The 18,861-nt window shown below is 43.5% G+C and overlaps 2 protein-coding genes across 2 annotated transcripts; one reads left to right on the top strand and one right to left on the bottom strand.

Annotated features, from left to right (window-relative positions):
• Positions 1-7,354: 7,354 nt before the first annotated feature.
• Positions 7,355-10,714, bottom strand: mtfr2 (mitochondrial fission regulator 2). Its single transcript, XM_080524886.1, has 7 exons — positions 10,581-10,714; positions 10,312-10,416; positions 9,980-10,104; positions 9,527-9,765; positions 8,850-9,132; positions 8,225-8,411; positions 7,355-7,417 (listed from the first exon to the last, which is right to left on the bottom strand). Exons 1-7 carry the CDS (start codon positions 10,650-10,652, stop codon positions 7,373-7,375), a joined length of 1,056 nt encoding a protein of 351 aa, XP_080381012.1. The 5' UTR covers positions 10,653-10,714; the 3' UTR covers positions 7,355-7,372.
• Positions 10,715-11,977: 1,263 nt separating this feature from the next.
• armc1l (armadillo repeat containing 1, like) lies at positions 11,978-18,559 on the top strand (the record flags this gene model as incomplete). Its single annotated transcript, XM_080533987.1, has 6 exons — positions 11,978-12,130; positions 14,740-14,831; positions 14,929-15,103; positions 15,328-15,444; positions 15,577-15,651; positions 18,301-18,559. 6 exons carry the CDS (start codon positions 11,978-11,980, stop codon positions 18,490-18,492), a joined length of 804 nt encoding a protein of 267 aa, XP_080390113.1. The 3' UTR covers positions 18,493-18,559.
• Positions 18,560-18,861: the final 302 nt, after the last annotated feature.

The following is an 18,861-nucleotide window of genomic DNA, read 5'->3' as shown; positions in this document are numbered from 1 at the left end:
TTCCTTTCGGTTTCAGGCGTGCTCCTCCATAGGCAATGAGAAGTGTCTGTGTAGGCTTTAGTCGTGGGGGCCCCGGTATCTCCTCGAAAATGCACATTGGAAGCACGTTCGCCTCCGCCCCCGTGTCCAGCTTGAATCTGACCGGGGTGTCTCTGAGGTTGACTGTGGTGTACCACGCGTTGTCTGACACCTCTTCCTGCTTCCGGTGGCGCTGCTCAGTAGCGACCCGGGCTGCCTCGCTGCTGCCGCGTTCTGATGTTTGTTTGTTTTATCGTGTTTTTAGCAGCTTAACGCTGTGTGAGCCTGTATTCATACCTGTGTGGTAACAAGATGATGGTTTTAGCAAGACTACTGTTCATTATTTTTATCGTCTGGGAGCTTATTAAACAATGTCGCTCCATGCCGTCGTGTCGGGAATCCACGCCGGCGTTCCTCCGCTATCCCCGTGATCTACTACTGCTGCTGCGCTCCACCGACACACCTGCTCCCCAGCTACCGAGGGAGCTGTGGGCTCGGCCTCCGGACCACCACGGCCGCAGACTGAGGAGGAGGGGGAGACGCGGAGGGGTGAGACAGCGAATGCGGAGAAGAGCGGACAGGCCACCTCTGCCTTCTATGGTTCTCTGCAACGCCCGTTCATTGAAGAACAAAGTTGACGAACTCCGATGCAACACCAGAGCCCAACACGAGTACCGCGACTCGTGTCTGCTCGTTTTCACCGAGACCTGGCTACAGAAAGACGTACCGGACTCGCTTGTGGACCTTGAGGGCTTCTCTCTCGTGCGCTCCGATCGGAACTCAAACTCCGGGAAGCGGATAGGAGGTGGCACCTGCGTCTTCATCAACCAGAAGTGGTGCTCTCAATTCACCACAAGAGAGTCTGTCTGCAACCCTGACATTGAGCTGGTATGTTTAAGCCTCAGGCCCTTTTATCTTCCTCGAGAATTCGGGAATATTGTACTATGTACAGTTTACATTCCACCGAGTGGTAATGCTGCTAGAGCAGCCAGCGCGATAGCAGACTGTGTGCACAGACAATTGAAACGCACTCCTGAAGCACCTTGTTTTATTGCCGGCGACTTTAATCACTGTAAGCTTGAGTCTGCGCTGCCTGGATTCACGCAGTATGTTAAGTGTAACACGCGAGGTGAACGAATCCTTGATAAATGCTATGGCAATGTTAAGGACGCCTACACTGCCAGGGCTAAACCCCCGTTAGGTAACTCCGACCACAATGTTGTCCAGCTAATTCCCACGTATAAATCTCTGCTTAAAAGCAGCAAACCCCAAGTTAAAACAGTTCATGTCTGGAATGATGATGGCATTGAAACCCTAAAAGGCTGCTTTTCCTGTACCGACTGGGACCTCTTTCACGGTCTGGACCTTGAAGAGGCTACTGACACTATTACAGATTATATAAAGTTTTGCAGAGATAACGTGCTACCCCTGAAATCTATAACTGTGTACCCTAACAACAAATCCCATATCACGAAGGAAATCAAAAAGTGCATAGTTCAGAAAAGAATTGCATTCAGGAATAAGGATCTTTTGGCCATGAGGAACATCCAAAAAGAACTGAATCACAAACTAAGGGGGGCCAAGAGGAAACAGAAAGAGACATTTGAATCCCACTGCTCTTCTATGAACACTAAAAAACTATGGGACTCCATGAAACATATGACTAACATGGCCCCAGCTAAAAGGTGCCTTAGTGTCCTAAACGAGGGTGAAAAAGCCAATGAACTTAACCATTTTTATGCCAGGTTTGAGACTGCCGACTTCTCGATGGAGCAAACAGTGGCTCTTCAGGCGCTGCCTGAGTTGGAAGCAAGTATCACCATTGAGCAGCGCGAGGTACAGAGACTGTTCGCTAACACCCGCCCTAGAAAGTCCTCTGGACCGGATGGCATCTCTGGGCTCATGCTAAAGTCCTGCAGTGAGGAGCTGGCTGAGGCCTGGTGTCCTATCTTCCAGAAGTCTCTGGACTCTCACACTGTTCCGTCCATCTGGAAAGACGCTATCATTATTCCTGTTCCTAAGAAGGCTAGCTGCAAGGAAAATAATGACCTGCGACCAGTCGCTTTGACATCTGTTGTAATGAAATGTTTTGAAAAATTCATTATATGTAAAGTGAAAAATGCAGTCAGCTGCTCTCTGGATCCTTTTCAGTTTGCGTATAGATGTAACACAGGCACAGATGATGCAACCTCAGCCATGGTGCACTTCATATCTAAGCACTTAGAGGACCCTACCTACTATGTCCGACTCCTATTTGTTGATTTCAGTTCTGCTTTTAACACGATACAGCCGCACCTTTTAATTGAGAAGTTAAGTGGGCTTAATGTCCCCCCCCTCATTATAAAATGGTATCACTCCTTTTTAACTAACCGCACACAGCGGGTCAGTGTTAATGGCACTCTTTCGGAACCCAGAACCATAAGCACTGGTGCTCCACAGGGTATAGTCAGTTCCCCCGTGCTCTTTACTTTATACACAAACGAGTGCAGAAGCACCTACCCTAGCAACCGCATCATAAAATTTTCGGATGACACTGCCATCCTTGCTTTAATCAAAAAGGACAGTGACCTAAATGACTATTATTCTGAAATCCAGAGGTTTGTTAAATGGTGTGATGTTAACTGCCTGGTTTTAAATGTTAAGAAAACTGAGGAGATGGTGTTCGACCCCAGAGGTGTTGGGGACCACAGGCCTGTGGTCATCCACAAACAATCCATCTCTCAGGTCGCCTCTTACAAATATCTTGGGGTTTTCATTGATAACTCACTCACCTGGAGCACCCATGTAGACAGCCTTTGTAGCAGATTACAACAACGACTACACTTCCTACGCCGCCTTAGAGTTCATGGTGTTGACCCAAAATTTATGCTACTTTTCTACCAGTCTGTCTTAGAGAGTCTCATCAGATACGGCATTACATCTTGGTTTGGTAACCTATCTGTAAAACTAAGGTCCAAACTGGTCCGACTGATACAGACTGCATGGAAGATCATAGGGGTGAAAGACCACTCATCCCTGCAGTCTATTTTTGAACAGGCTACTCTCAGACAGGCTAGTAGAATTCTCATGAATCCCTCCCATGTCCTACATGCAGAGTATGAACTGCTGCCCTCTGGGAGGAGGTTCAGAGTCCCCCGCGCTAGATTAAATAGATTTAAAAATTCTTTTATTCCCGTTTCTGTTAAACTTTTAAACTGCACCAGATGAATGTAACTTATCTTGCTTATCATTTTATTTCCACTCTTGTTTTAATCAGGTCTGCCTTCTGTTTGTGTGCTAATATCCTGTATTGTCTGTTGCTCTTTGTTGGCTGCTGTGGGGTGTAAGCCCAATACAAATTTCCCAGTGATGGGACAATAAAGTGACTCTTGACTCTTGACTCTTGACTTGTCTGTCTGCTGCGTGATCTTATCTACCCTAACACAGAACACTGAGCCTACAAATAAAGAATCTACCTCGCTCTCAAGTTGACTGACGTCCCTTGCTGTGACTGTCCCATGCTGTGGTGCGCCACACACTTTGGACCAATGGTTTCTCTTGTTGCATTTGTGACATGTGGTCCCGAAGGCAGGACATTGGCGGGGCGGGAGTGTCCCTCCACACTTCCCGCATGTGTTTGTGCTGTCCGTCTGCTCATTTGCTCTTCCTGACGATCTTTGTTTTCTGTATCCTCTTCTCATCTCAGAGTAGCTAGTAGTTCCTCTGGACAGTGCTTGAACTGGGGCGTCTGCGTGCCCTGTCCCCATAGCTTGCAGCTGTGACTTGGCAGCTTCTGCAGCTCTGCATATGGTTAGTGCTCTGTCCAGGGTTAGGTCTGTCTCTCTCAATAGTCTCTCTTTCATGCGAGGATCAGTTAGGCTAAACACCATTTTGTCTCTCAATGTGTCATTCTCACCTGCACCAAACTCACAGTCTCTGCATTTCTGACGGAGTTCAGTCACAAACTTGTCGACACTAACTCCCTCTGACATAGAATGGGACCAGAATTGGTGACGTTCAAAAACAATGTTCTTTTTGGGGATACAGTATGCTTCAAATGCATCCATGATCTCTTTCCTTGTCTCGTATGCTGGGTCTTCAAAATCAATGGTGAATGTATTATATACCTCTAATGCCTCTTCTCCTATGGTGTGCAGCATGATGGCTATTTTCACATGCTCATCTTTATCATCTGCACCAGTGGCAATCATATACAGTTCAAAACGTTGTTTCCATCGACGCCAATTCTCACTCACGTTTCCAGAGAGCATGAGCGGCGCGGGAGGCTTGAACTGTTCCATGCTTTGCTTTCACTCGCTAGCTACTACGAACGAACGTCGCACAGGGTCGATAGCTAACTATAGTTCTCCACAAAGTTTCTGCGTAGATCGACGGCGCCTCGCAATTCCTTATATTTGTGAAGAAGTCACATCTTCTGACACCATGTTGTGTCTTGTTGTTCTCTCCGACTTACAAGATACACTTTATAATGATAATGACTCTGGTCTCTGGAGCAACGTTCAGCGTGCGTCTTTATTCACCATTCCAACAACAACTAGACCACACTAGTCGATCGATGATAACATTGTCAAGATGTAATGCTACGGAGGCAATAGCAATCAATCCCAGATCTATGCTAAACATAGCAATATACTACAATTATCATGCCTGGAAATTGCCAAGAAACTGAACATTTCCTACAACGGTGTGTACTACTCCCTTCAGAGAACAGCACCAACAGGCTCTAACCAGAGTAGAAAGAGAAGTGGGAGGCCCCCGGTGCACAACTGAGCCAGAAGACAAGTACATTAGAGTCTCTAGTTTGAGAAACAGACGCCTCAGTCCTGAACTGGCTGCTTCATTAAACGGTACCCGCAAAACGCCAGTGTCAACGTCTACAGTGAAGAGGCGACTCCGGGATGCTGGCCTTCTAGGCAGAGTGGCAAAGAGAAAGCTCATCTGAGACTGTCCAATAAAAGGAAAAGATCCATATGGGCAAAAGAACACAGACATTGGACAGAGGAAGATTGGAAAAAAGTGTTATCGAAGTTTGAGGTGTGAAGCCTCATTATGTAATAACTGCACATTATGTAATAAATCCCAAAATGTAATAAAAAGTCACTTTCAATATGTAAAAACACTGCATTATGTAATAACCTGCACATTATGTAATACATTGTCTGAACGCAAAATGTAATGATGTTTGCCTTTGTTAAGCCTCATTATGTAATAACTGCACATTATGTAATAAATTGCCTGAACGCAAAATGTAATAACATTTGCCTTATTATGTAATAAATGTATTACATATTGTGCAGGTTATTACAAAATGCGGCTGTTGCACTTTTTTGTAACACAATTGAAAAAATGGAAATGTAATAAATATATTTGACCATGAAAAGCATTTTAATTCTCCAACATAAAAAAAATTATCCAGAATTGCATGTTGTGTGCGCCTTTTATAACAATAATATGATCCCCTGAAGGAATGAGTTATCAGGTCTTCAGAATGTCTCCTAAACAAGCAAATTGCCATTGGGGGCTTCATAACTTGAGAAGAAAGCAACAAAATCAGCATATAAGTGGTCGATAGAAATACTATTTAGTTTCAACACAACATGCAATTCTGGATTTTTTTAATGTTGGAGAATTAAAATGCTTTTCATGGTCAAATATATTTATTACATTTCCATTTTTTCAATTGTGTTACAAAAAAGTGCAACCGCCGCATTTTGTAATAACCTGCACAATATGTAATACATTTATTACATAATAAGGCAAATGTTATTACATTTTGCGTTCAGGCGATTTATTACATAATGTGCAGTTAACATAATGAGGCTTAACAAAGGCAAACGTTATTACATTTTGCGTTCAGGCGATTTATTACATAATGTGCAGGTTATTACATAATGCGGTGTTATTACATATTGAAAGTGCCTTTTTATTACATTTTGGAATTGTATTACATAATGTGCAGTTATTACATAATGAGGCTTAACAAGGTGTTTGGTTCACACAGAAGAACATTTGTGAGACGCAGAAAAAGTGAAAAGATGCTGGAAGAGTGCCTGACGCCATCTGTCAAGCATGGTGGAGGTAATGTGCTGGTCTGGGGCTGCTTTGGTGCTGGTAACGTGGGAGATTTGTACAAGGTAAAAGGGATTTTGAATAAGGAAGGCTATCACTCAATTTTGCAACGCCATGCCATACCCTGTGGACAGCGCTTGATTGGAGCCAATTTCCTCCTACAACAGCACACCTCCAAATTATGCAAGAACTATTTAGGGAAGAAGCAGGCAGCTGGTATTCTGTCTGTAATGGAGTGGCCAGCGGAGTCACCAGATCTCAACCCCATTGAGCTGTGGTGGGAGTATGGAGTTAATTATGTGCCACAATTATTTCGAGAAAAAAATTATTTTGCGCAAAAGAAAATACATTTTGCGCAAAGGAAAATTGATTTTGAACAAAGGAAAATCGATTTTGTACTCAATAAAAGTTGTTTATTTGCATGTCTGCTAAAGTTATATAGATAATGCACGCAGCACAGCTGATCGTCAACATTTGCTTGACCTGCAAACATTTGATTCTTCTCTCTCTCAAAACATTTTACCCTGCTAGAAATGTGCCAGAATTCTGATTGGCTGGCCGGCCAGTTCTTAAATGTGTTAAAATGTCTGATTGGCTGGCCTGGTTGTCAATCACAACATTTACGGACCAAAGGCGATTGGAGATGAGAAAATTGTGTGAAGAGTGAAGATATACATTACAAAACGTACTAGGCGTTGTATGAGCCATCTTTCGGATGTTCAATATTCAATATCTCTTCACTCTAAATCTTATATCTTCACTCTTCAACCATCAATTTTCTCATCTCCTCCAATCGCCTTTGGTCCGTAAATGTTGTGATTGACAATTATATAAGTGTAGTCCATTTACCATTTAATAACTAGCGCATATAAACATTATTACAGATTTCCCAAAAATTCTTCCTTTAAATAAAGAGGCTTTTTGCATGGGACAGGACATCATAAACCAACAGCCATTATAAACATGGTATCATTAATGTACAAAACAACAAATAAAATGTACAGTAGAAAACAAATCTTATTTACAGCAAAATAAACTTTGACATGAGTGCATGAAACAATTACATTCAACCCTAAAAAATAACAGTACCTTGTGAAATCATGAGAACAATGTAGAAAAAACAGAAAGCAAACTCACAAAATAAAGGCCAACAACGAAGAATAACATTACAAAATGACGGACAGTTGCAGTAGTAGGTGGTCTGAGGCACGGCAGCTGGCGTTGTGATTGGCTGCTGGTTTGGTTGACCTTGAGTCAGAGGTAACTGAGGTCACAGATCAAGTCATCACAGATTAAGACGTCCCAGGCTACGTCTGGTGTGCTGGGGGATCTGAAACAGCCATAGAAATACAACATCACCACCATTATTACAACCTCACCTGGGATGAGCACACCAAACAGGTGGTGAAAAAGGCACAGCAGTGCCACTTTCACCTCAGACGGCTGAAGAGGTTTGGCATGGGGTCCGAGATCCTACGGGCCTTCAACAGAGGCACAACCAAGAGCATCCTTACTGGGTGCATCACTGCACCATGGCACGGCAACTGTACTGCCCTCAACCACAAAGCACTGCAGACGGTGGTGTGGACAACCGAGCACATCAGTGGATGTGAGCTTCCCTGCATCCAGGACATACATTTTTTATTTTTATTTTTTTATTACTACCACTAATGTATTGCTCAATTTGTCTCTTGTCTTATTTGTCTTTTACAACTATTGCCACTTGTCTTACTTGGCTCATAACTGCAGTGTTCTCCCCAAATAATTTCAGAGGGGCACTGTACCACCTTGTCGACTTGGTTCCACAACTTGGTCAACATTCCAGAGCAAATTAAACGGATATTTAGTAATGATAGAGTAACTATCTTTGATCGCCAAAGACGTGGTTGTTAAAAGCGAAAGTGTTATTTGGTATCTTTAGCGCATTTTGACATGAATAAATGCGAGGTGGTTTTGGTAATGTACTCAAGCTCCACCTTGTTCAAAGATCCTGAGGAGAACCCTACACTGAGGTTAGTCAGGAGAACACTACAGGGCCTCTGACAACCACCTTCCTTACTGGATTAGCTTTCAACAGCACTGGAGTCATTTAAGGTTTGTATGTTAAGGAGTTTTTGTGTGTGTGTGTGTGACTCACGCAGGGCATCTCTGGGCTGCCGAAGGGTGAGAGCTCGGCCGAGCAGTTCTCTTTGTCAGACGAGTCGTCGAGGCGACGGTGGGCGGCAAACTTCCTCTTCAGTGCCTCGGCTATCAGGGCGGCCGGGTCGCTTAGCAATGCTGGGCCTTTGCTCCGCCTCTTCTGCACTGGCCTTCCCCCTGGTGATCTGGGGGGGGGGGACAATAGTACGGAGACGTCGTCAGGGGCAACATTGGGAGAAACGTGAGGGAGTATGTTCCCTCAAAACTTCATAACACCATCATCATCATATTTACATCCATTGCCTACCGTGTGATCCCCCTGCTACAAAGTTTCAGAACCTCAGGCCAGATTAAGACATATTGTCTAGAAAATGCCTACTTATGACATGTAATCGTAATGACAATTACGCATAGAAATTACGCATGCAAAAAAACGCATAGAAATTAACAGTAGCTCTGAAGCCATCCTTTGAAACACAACAGAAGTGGAGATATTGAGATGAAATGAGAAGTTTACCTATACCTCCCGTGTAGAGGTAAACCAGACATGATTTTTGCAACATCTAGAATAGAGAGGACTAGATGGGTGAAATCACAGGTCACTTTACTGTCTCCGTGCCTACCTCAGGACTGCGCGCAGTTTGACGTCGTTCAGATTCTTCAGCACGTCCAGCATGGAGGGCATCGCCTTGGACTCACCCTGGGGCTTCCCCTGGGACCTACTGGTATCCCTGCGCTGCCGAACCAGCTCCATAACAGACATGGTCCCCACAGAGGAGTTGGGACAGGCTGGGGGTGGAGGAGGAGGAGGAGGAGGAGGAGGGCAGCGAGGGGTGGAGGTGAGGACAGGTCTGGGGGGACGAGACAGCGTGTGGGTGCCCGGGGCCTTCTGGGAATGGGCTGGACCTGGATGATGCGGCAGGGAGGAGGGAGAAGAGAAAGATAAACAATGAGATAAACAGTGCGTGTGTTTTTTAATAATGGGTGAATCTTTGATATGTGAGCTTGATCATAACTGTGTGGGGGTAACATGGGGATAGTGTTCTAGTGTTAAATCTGTGTGTTTGTGTGTCGATGTTGGTGTTTTGTTTGTTTTTCCGTGTGGGGCAGTCCCACTCGTATTTGTCTTTTTACTGATAGAGACAGTAAAGATTATGACAGGAAGGATGAGAGAAGGGATGACAAGCAGGACATGTCCGCGGCAGGAATCAAACCGCGAACCCTGCGGTTACATGGTCAACGCTTAATCCATTACGCCACCTAAGCGCCCCAATGTTGGTGTTTGTGTGTGTGTGTGTACCTGAGGGTGGCACCGCGGTGACGATCATAGCGATCTGAGCTTGTAGTCTGAGCAGCTCTGCTTCCAGGGCGGTAATTTTCCTGAGGGCCTCAGGGTCTGACCTCTGCCCCAGCTGCATGTCTCCTCTTTGGGCTTGCGCCACCGCCAGCCCTCGGGCTCTGACCATCTCCTCTGGAGGTGCCGTCACTGACCCAACACTCAGACCTACTGTGTCTCGCCTCACCGGACGCACGCAGTTCCTGAGATCAGATTCAGAGAAGACACACGTATTGGAAAAAGGACTTTCAGATATATCAGGACTCTGGCTCAAAGTTTTTTCCTTGACCATGTGAACTAGCCAGGAAAAAAGATGGGCCCAAAAAAATGATCACCTTAATATAATCTGTTCATCTAGATCTATATCACTAATCATGTATTGTAAAGGCCCTATTCTGGAGCCTGTACTGCTTTTACCTGATCTTTGCGAAGCTGTCTCCCTCATCCTCTGCTACCCACAGCACATCAGCAAAGGTGGGGATGGCTGGGGTATCCATGGTGACGTCAACATATCCATGTGGCCTGTACGTATGAAGCGGGATCTGTGGAAAAATGGGATGGCCTGGTTAACGCATCGACCATAGCAGACAGTGCAAGACAGGACAATGTGAAAGGAAAATATCTGTGGCAGCACAGTATGGTTCTGGACAGCCCTGTATCGTGTAAAGCTCCCTAAAGTCTGTTTTGGGGTAATGACAGTATTGGTGTATAGTAGATGCACTCAAATAGTGATATATATCTATATATACCTGGAAGTGGACCCTTGGTGAGGGGTTGAGTGGGAGGTTGGTCCCGATCATACGCACAAGACTTCTGTACTGTCCACACAACTGATTCTCCCACACTGGAACCAGCTAGAGAGACATTTAATGAATGAATTGAAGTCATAAATCAATCATACAGAAGAAAGATAAACGGTTGAAAACCCGCACCCGCGCGCACGCGCACGCGCACACACACACACACACACACACACACACAACAGTGAAGACAAGTCCATATTTGACATAGAATTTACCATGTCCGGAGGTACTCCGAAATATTCCAGGACGGATCGCAGCAGATCCAGGACGTCTTCTAATAGAGACATTGGAACACTTCTGTTCGCCTGACGGAATCTAACTAAACGGGCTTTGCGCTGCTGAATTCCCGTTCAACGACGCACCAACCGTCCACATGGGATGCGACGAATCAAAAAAAAGAAAGAATAGAGACATCACTGAAACCTGAAACCTGAAATAATATGAAAGGTTGCTAAATCCCCACAAATATTAGAAAAGATGCAGCCAGGAATATACTACCATACATTTGTTGTGACTGGTTTGGTAATGATGTAACAAATCTAAATGGTGCACCACTGCAGTACTCGAGTCAGCAGGCGAAGATCACAACACGGATGTGCTGACGGTAGAATAACGTGCTAAACACGAGTGAACTCATGGAATATAATAACGTACTGTGTATGGATTATAAATACCACGTCAATTATCTCGTTTTACACACATATAATCCAGAAATACACATAATAATACACATCATAAACCAAACATTTCTAATTCGTGACATAGCCTAACCTTCGTCCGGGCAGGTGAACTCAAATAAAGCCGCGCTAGTAAACCGGACAGTTATTGGCTGTTTCAGAGGGAGGAGAATTGTAAACCAATCGCAATGGCTCACCGTGCGAGGTGACGGTAGCTAATCGACCAATGACGCTCTTGGAAAAAGTTACACGGAATTTGTTTTTGTGTGTGTGCACGAGCTGGTTCCCTCCGTGGTAAGACATTATGTCATTTTAACCGTGTCATAAAAAATAAAATAAAAAATGTCTCGACTATATGTATTCATATAAGCAGGTATTAAACAATCAACCGAGTTTGCAGATAATATGGACTAGTTTACGTGAGGTATTCGCAAACTAGATTAATTGTAGCTATTTAGCTTTCGGTTGCGTTGCTACCTAAATAACGTCAGCTAGCTAGCCTAGTAGCTAACATTTTCTTTCTGTTGTTTTTTGTTAAATAGTTACAGAAAAGACGAACCTTAGACAAACAACCAAACAAGAAAGACAAACAACCGACATATACTATTACGTGTGAAAATGTCATCATGGGATACATAATCACTGTTTACATTTCTGTGAGTGTCTTTGTCTTTGCTTGGATGGTATGAACCATTCTCATCTTTAATATAGCTCTTATTATTCTCATCTTTAATATAGCTCTTATTACTGCCAGTAGGAATGGTCCATACCGTCGAAGAGTTGGCAAAGACACCCTAACAGAAATGTAAACAATGAACATATCCCATGATGACATTTTCACACGTAAATGTCACATCAGTGTAATGTCAAGAAGCTAACATGCATAACAAGTCTATCATCTCAACTCTGTATGTGTTTCCCTAGAGACTGTAAAGATGATGGATGCCCTGTCTGTGGTGACCCAGCTGCGGGACCTGGCCTCGGAGCCACAGAACCGGGAGGTCATAGTCCAGGATCAGGGCTGTCTCCCCGGGCTGGTTCTGTTCCTGGACCACCAGGACTCTCAAGTGTTGTTCTCCACCCTGCAGGTTGGTTTACTAGTCTAGTGGTGCGGAGCGTGTGTTTGACAAGAAACACAGCTATAGGACTGGCACTTTATTAGGCTGGCTGGTCTAGCACACTAATAATAATAACAACTTTTATTTGTATAGCACTTTTCCTGCAAATGTTGCAGCTCAAAGTGCTCCAATAATTATATAACCATAATTTAATCATTTAGTCATTTAAAGGCAATATCAAAAAGATGGGTTTTTAGTCTTGACTTGAACATATTTGCTGAGGTTGCATCCCTAATGTAAACTGGCAGTGCATCCCACAATTTGGGTGCATAAAATTAGAACGCAGCCTCACCAAATCTCACCAAATGTGGTACACAGAAAAAACCAGCTTCAGAAGACCTGAGAGCTCTATTGGGCTGATATGCTAGCAAAAGGTCTTTCAGATATTCTGGTGCTGTATAGGGCTGCACGATTTGGGGAAAAAATCGAATTGCGATTATTTGGACAGATATCGCGATTGCGATTAATTTGCGATTATTATTTTTTTAAAGCTAAAAAAAATAAAAAAAAGTAGTTTTTGTAAAGTGTGGCCATATCTCCGGCTAGGTCGTATCAACGTGCAGTTTGTTTGTACGTCTTCAGGGGACTTAGAGGCTCCCTCCTCTAGCACCCCCACAGCCCGATCTACGAGTGAAAGAACTAAACTTACATTGGGTTGCTTTAAAGTTGGGTTGCTTTAAAATCAAGCTTCAGATTAAAACATGTGATGGAGCATTACTAACCTGACTCAGGTGGTTTGTTTCACACAACCATCTAGGAAAGCTTAATTGGAAGCTGTTTGGAAAAGGGCAGGTACTTTCAAAAAATACTTGGCAGGTGATTGGATGAATCTGTCTATCACCTATTTTCAGAGAGCATTACCACATGATACCATCAAACTATTAACTGCTCTAATTATAATGCAAGGATGAGAACTTAAAAGATATGAATTGTATATATGATAACCTCATCTCATCTAGACAGGTGGCTACTTTCTAAGATGATCCAGCTATTAAAATGATAATTTGGGGATACACTGTGACTATAACTGAAAGGACCACATCTAGATGACTCGGTCAACAGTCGAACTGATGAATGATAGAATGGTGGTCTCTGACTATGGAGCACAGACACACGTCACCTTGACTTAGGAATCTGTGACATACTTCAGCCCAAGGCTAGGCTAGGCTAACCTCTGCGTCTTTAAAGCCGGCTGGTATGAACGAATGGTATGAGGTTATGCATACAGGACACATTCATGTTTGACAACAGAACAGTTAACTTCCATGTATCCATAAGCCTGCTATACTATATAAACACCAACCCGCAGGTTGCTGAGACTGTCAACTCTGTGTCTGTACTTTAACGCCGGGTTAGCACAAGTAGCTAAGCTAAGCTACCGTCTCGAAGACTACAAGTTAGCTAAGCTAAGTTTAAGGCTGGACTAACAGCACCGACATGCACTTGGCTGGTACAGTTAGTATAGTGAAATTGTACACTTACCTGTCGCAATTATAACATACTAACGTTTATCATACGTCCAGTAAGCCATGTGGTGTCTAATTGTCTCCGTTACGTTAGCCCAAAGTCTCATAATAATTGGACTGACTGTCGTGACACAACCTATGCCTGCGTTCGTAAATTCGCTCTGAGAGCGCCGGGTTCAAAGTCATAAAGAGACCAAGTAATTTGATTGGACAAGAGGCATTCCATGAGTGCTGATCAAATTTCCAAAAGAGGTTTTAATCTCAATGTGACTTCCTGGTCAAATAAAGGTAAAAAAAATAAATAAAATCGCAGGCAAATCGCAGGCTTTGCGATTAGCTAATCGCATCATTTCAAATCGCGATTTCGATTTAAAATCGATTAATCGTGCAGCCCTAGTGCTGTGCCAGTAATAGGTAAATAGTTATGTTTACAATTAATAGCACAATGACATATTCCTTGACGTGAACCTGTGGTAGCCTGTTAACCATCCGGCAGGCTTTAGCGCCATATGCAAATTGTCTTGCCCTTTACATGCTTCCTATGTTTAGTACTACTAATAGTAGGTAGTTATGCATTACATCCTCTCAAAGCTATGGTTCTTGCGCTTTGAGTCAAATAATCCATCTTAAGATACAATCACAACAGCAAGCACAATCGACATCGCTGTCAGACCACCAAGAAACACACTACATTGACAAATTTGCTGACAACAACGGCTAGCTGACATTGCAAAAAATATATATATTTATGCAAAAATGACAAAAAGTGTGTTCAAACTTGTATTTCTCAATGCCCGTGCCACTTAGTCATTCTTACTGTTGGGGAACAAACTTCAGAGTGTTTCCTTCAAAAGGAGACCAACCCCATGTATTTACTTCAAATGGTATGGGGTTATGGCATAACCCCCAGCCTGTGGACAGTAAAATTATACTGCCCTCTTGTCACTGTATATAATGTTTCAGATGTTTATTTTATTCTCTTTTCTATTGTCACTTTATGTTGTTGTTTGCGATGTGAGCTGCTGTAACACCTTAATTTCCCCTTGGGGATCAATAAAGTACCCATCTATCTGTTAGCTGTCACGAATTCTAACGCTCTCTCTGTGCTGTCAGACCCTGCGCTACCTAGCTGAGTCGCCCCTTAACATCAACATCATGCAGAACGAGCTGGGCATGATGGTGAGCCTGGAGAACCTGATGGAGAGGTGAGTTCACTCTTGTCTATATCCCTGTATCTTTTGTTGTTGTTGTGACTTTATAACTGTAACCATATTCATGTTTACTTTTGTGTGTCGTGTTCAGGGGTGGGTTGACTATTGACATCACAGCCCTGGCTAAGGAGGTGTATGGCATCTTGAGCACTCCTGTCGGCACCACCCCTCGCACTCCAGAGAGAAGAAAGAGAGAGTTCTTCCTCTATTCTACCAACAAGAAGGCCAAGTCTGTCACTCTGCACATCCAGGGACTGGACAGCACCGTGAGTACAGCCAAGTCTGTGTGTGTGTGTACACCCACACACACACACACACACACACACACACACACAGTTTAGATAGCACTGTGCCAACATCACACTCCAGATAATAATAACAACAACGTGTGTGTGTGTGTACGTGTGTGTGTGTGTGTGTGTGTGTGTGTGTGTGTGTGTGTGTGTGTGTGTGTGTGTGTCACTGACCATACGTTTGTTTTCTTTCTCAGGACCAGCGAGGTATGTGTGAGGAGGCCCTTCTGAAAGTCAAAGGTGTGATCAGCTTCACCTTCCAGATGGCCTCAAAGAGATGCACAGTCCGCATCCGCTCAGACCTGCCCACAGAGGTAACACACACACACACACTCTCATTCTCACCTCCTGGATTCAGGGATTATTATTGCTCTAGAGGACAAGTTATTTCTCTACATAGTATGGATGTCACCTGACTAGCTAATTGAAGAGTTACCTTTCTGCAGAGTCTGGCGTCAGCCATCGCTGCCACCAAGGTGCTGTCAGCCCAGCAGGTGGTGAGGAATGAGGCCGGGGAAGAGGTGAGTACTAGAGTCAAGAGGGACCATTCATGACCTTTTACATGACACACAAAGAGACACTCTTACTCTTCATAACAGTTTGTTTAGGGAAGATGGGACACAATGCTTGTAAGTCATTTTTACATACAAATACATCATTTTTTAATATACAGTTAGGTCCGTAAGTATTTGGACAGTGACACAATTTCCATAATTTTGGCTCTGTACACCACAATGGATTTGAAACGAAACAATCGAGTTGTAATTGAAGTGCAGACTTTCAGCTTTAATTCAAGGGGTTGAACAAAAATATTGTATGAAACGTTTAGGAATTGCAACCATTTTTATACACAGTCCCATTTTTATCACAGTCCAATTTTCAGGAGCTCAAAAGTAATTGAACAAATTAACATAATCATAATAACATTTTCATTTTTAATACTTTGTCGAGAATCCTTTGCAGGCAATGACTGCCTGAAGTCTGGAACCCCTGGACATCACCAAATGCTGGGTTTCCTCCTTTGTGATGCTTTGCCAGGCCTTTACTGCAGCTGTCTTCAGTTGTTGTTTGTTCGTGGGTCTTTCTGCCTTTAGTTTTGTCTTCAGCAAGTGAAATGCATGCTCAATCGGGTTGATTGACTCGGCCATTGCAGAATATTCCACTTCTTTGCCTTAAAAAACTCCTGGGTTGCTTACGCAGTATGTTTTGGGTCATTGTCCATCTGTATTGTGAAGCGCCATCCAATCAACTTTGCTGAATTTGTCTGAATCTGAGCAGACAGAATATCCCATAACATTTCAGAATTCACCCGTCTGCTTCTGTCACGTCATCAATAAACACTAGTAACCCAGTGTCGCTGGAAGCCAGGCATGCCCATGTCATCACACTGCCTCCACCGTTTTTTACAGATGATGTGGTATGCGTCGGATCATGATCCGTTCCAAGCCTTATCCATCTTTATTTCTTCCCATCATTCTGGTACAGGTTAATCTTAGTTTCATCTGTCCAAAGAATGCTCTTCCACAACAGGGCTGGCTTTTCTAGATGTTTTTCGGCAAAGTCTAATCTGGCCTTTCTATTCTTGAGGCTTATGAATGGCTTGCACCTTGTGGTGAACCCTCTGTATTTGTTCATGTGAAGTCTTCCCTTTATGGTACACTTGGATAATGATATGCCTACCTCCTGGAGACTTCTCTTCACTTGGCTGGATGTTGTGAAGGGGTTTTTCTTTACCATGTAAAGGATCCTGTGATCATCCACCGCTCTTGTCTTCCATGCACGTTCAGACCTTTTTGTGGTGCCGAGCTCACCAGTGCATTTTTTCTTTCTCAGAATGTTCCAAACAGTTAATTTTGCCACTCCTAATGTTTCCGCTATCTCTCTGATGGATTTTTTGGTTGTTTTTGCAGCCTACGGATGGCCTGTTTCACTTGCATTGAGAGCTCCGTTGCCTGCATGTTGTGTGTATACAGCCACATCTTCCAAATGCAAATGCCACACTTGGAATCAACTCAGACCTTTTACCTGCTTAATTGATAAAGAAATAATGAAGGAATAGCCCACACTGGCCCATGAAACAGCTTTTGAGTCAATTGTCCAATTACTTTTGGTCCCTTGAAAAAGAGGGAGCTACATATTAAAGAGCTGTAATTCCTAAACCCTTCCTTCAATTTGGATGTGAATACCCTTACCCTAAAGCTGAGAGTCTGCACTTTAAGCCCATATTCATTATATAACTGTAACTTGAAGATGTTTTGGTAAACAGTTAAAAAGTTTTGGTAAAAAAGTTAAAACAAATCTGTCTGTCCAAATATATATATGGACCTAACTATTAGGGATGTCCCGATCCCACTTTTTCACTACCGATACCGATACCGATACCTGGGCTTCGGGTATCGGCGATACCGATACCGATCCGATATTTGTATAATTTTTTTGACCCCTGAATATTTTTTTTTTTTTTTTTTTTTTTTTTCCTAACACCAGGGGAGCCACCCCTCCTAAATTTCGTTGTTTGGTACCTGTACTGTAGCAATGACAATAAAGACCATTCATTCATTCATTCATTCATTCAAATACCTCCCCAGTATATAGTCCACACCAACAACAGTTAAATTAAAGACTGCCAGCCTTTATTAAAGCAACAAATGCGACGTGTTGTGGATTGGAACTACGGATCATAAGCTTTCAAATGATGTGTCATACATTGAAATCCGAAAAAATATGAAGTTAGAGTCATTTGAATGTTGTTAGACGTCAGGCACATATAGGGTTAACCTCTTTGTAATGAAACCGGAAGCACACAGCGCAGCGCTATGCGCATTTTAAGCGCATATAGGACTCGCGTGAAGCGCTATGCGCATTTTAAGCGCATATAGGACTCGCGTGAAGCATTTCTGCGACACGCGTTTTTGTTCACTGTTTTTATTTCCTCATCGCTTATACACATAAGTTTGACTGCGGATGACAGTAGGATCGGATCGGAGCCTTTTTTTTCTTCTGGTCCGATCTCCGATCCAGCATTCAGGACCAATATCGGGTCGATATCCGATCTCAGTATCGGATCGGGACATCCCTACTAACTATATATATTTTAGTACATTGTTATTCTTGTGTGACCCTAACCATGTTCTCTCCTCTCTCTCTCTCTCTCTCTCTCTGGTTCCTAGGTTCTGCTCCCTCTGAGTCAGTGTGGTGCCGAGGTGCAGCAGAACGCCCCCCTGCCTGACTACCTCCCAGAGGAGGAGAGCCCAGAGCAGGAGAAGGACCGCGCTGTGTCCCGAACTGCTGCCAAGGACGACGCCAGCGGCAGTTGGCTCAACTCAGCCGCCACATTCCTCACCAGGACCTTCTACTGGTGAAACTGGGAGAAAAGGCCTCCTCTCACACTTGAACTACTAATAACTCAGAGCTGCGCCAATAGATTCATATCAGAGTTGTACAGTATATGGATGGGGAGATTACAGTGATGAATATGGATTTAGGCTGTGGAGGAATGTATGCTGATGCTATGCAGGTGCTGTATAGTTCTTATCTGAGGTCATACTTTTTCTGATTGTACATATTATTCAGTAGGAATCAATCTCAATTTGTATTCCATTTTTTTGTTTGTTCACTTTGTGTTTATGCTGTCTCTATTCTTGTGTTAATGTTTGTTTGTTTTGTACTTATCTGCTTACCTGTGTATTTTTCAAACCTCTAACAGTAGCCCTTTTTACCAAAACAGATAC

This window comes from Nansenia antarctica (assembly GCF_963989245.1).
Source record: "Nansenia antarctica genome assembly, chromosome: 1".
Lineage (NCBI taxonomy): Eukaryota > Metazoa > Chordata > Actinopteri > Argentiniformes > Microstomatidae > Nansenia > Nansenia antarctica.
Note: the sequence above shows the minus strand (reverse complement) of the source record. Positions and strands in the feature narration are given on the sequence as shown.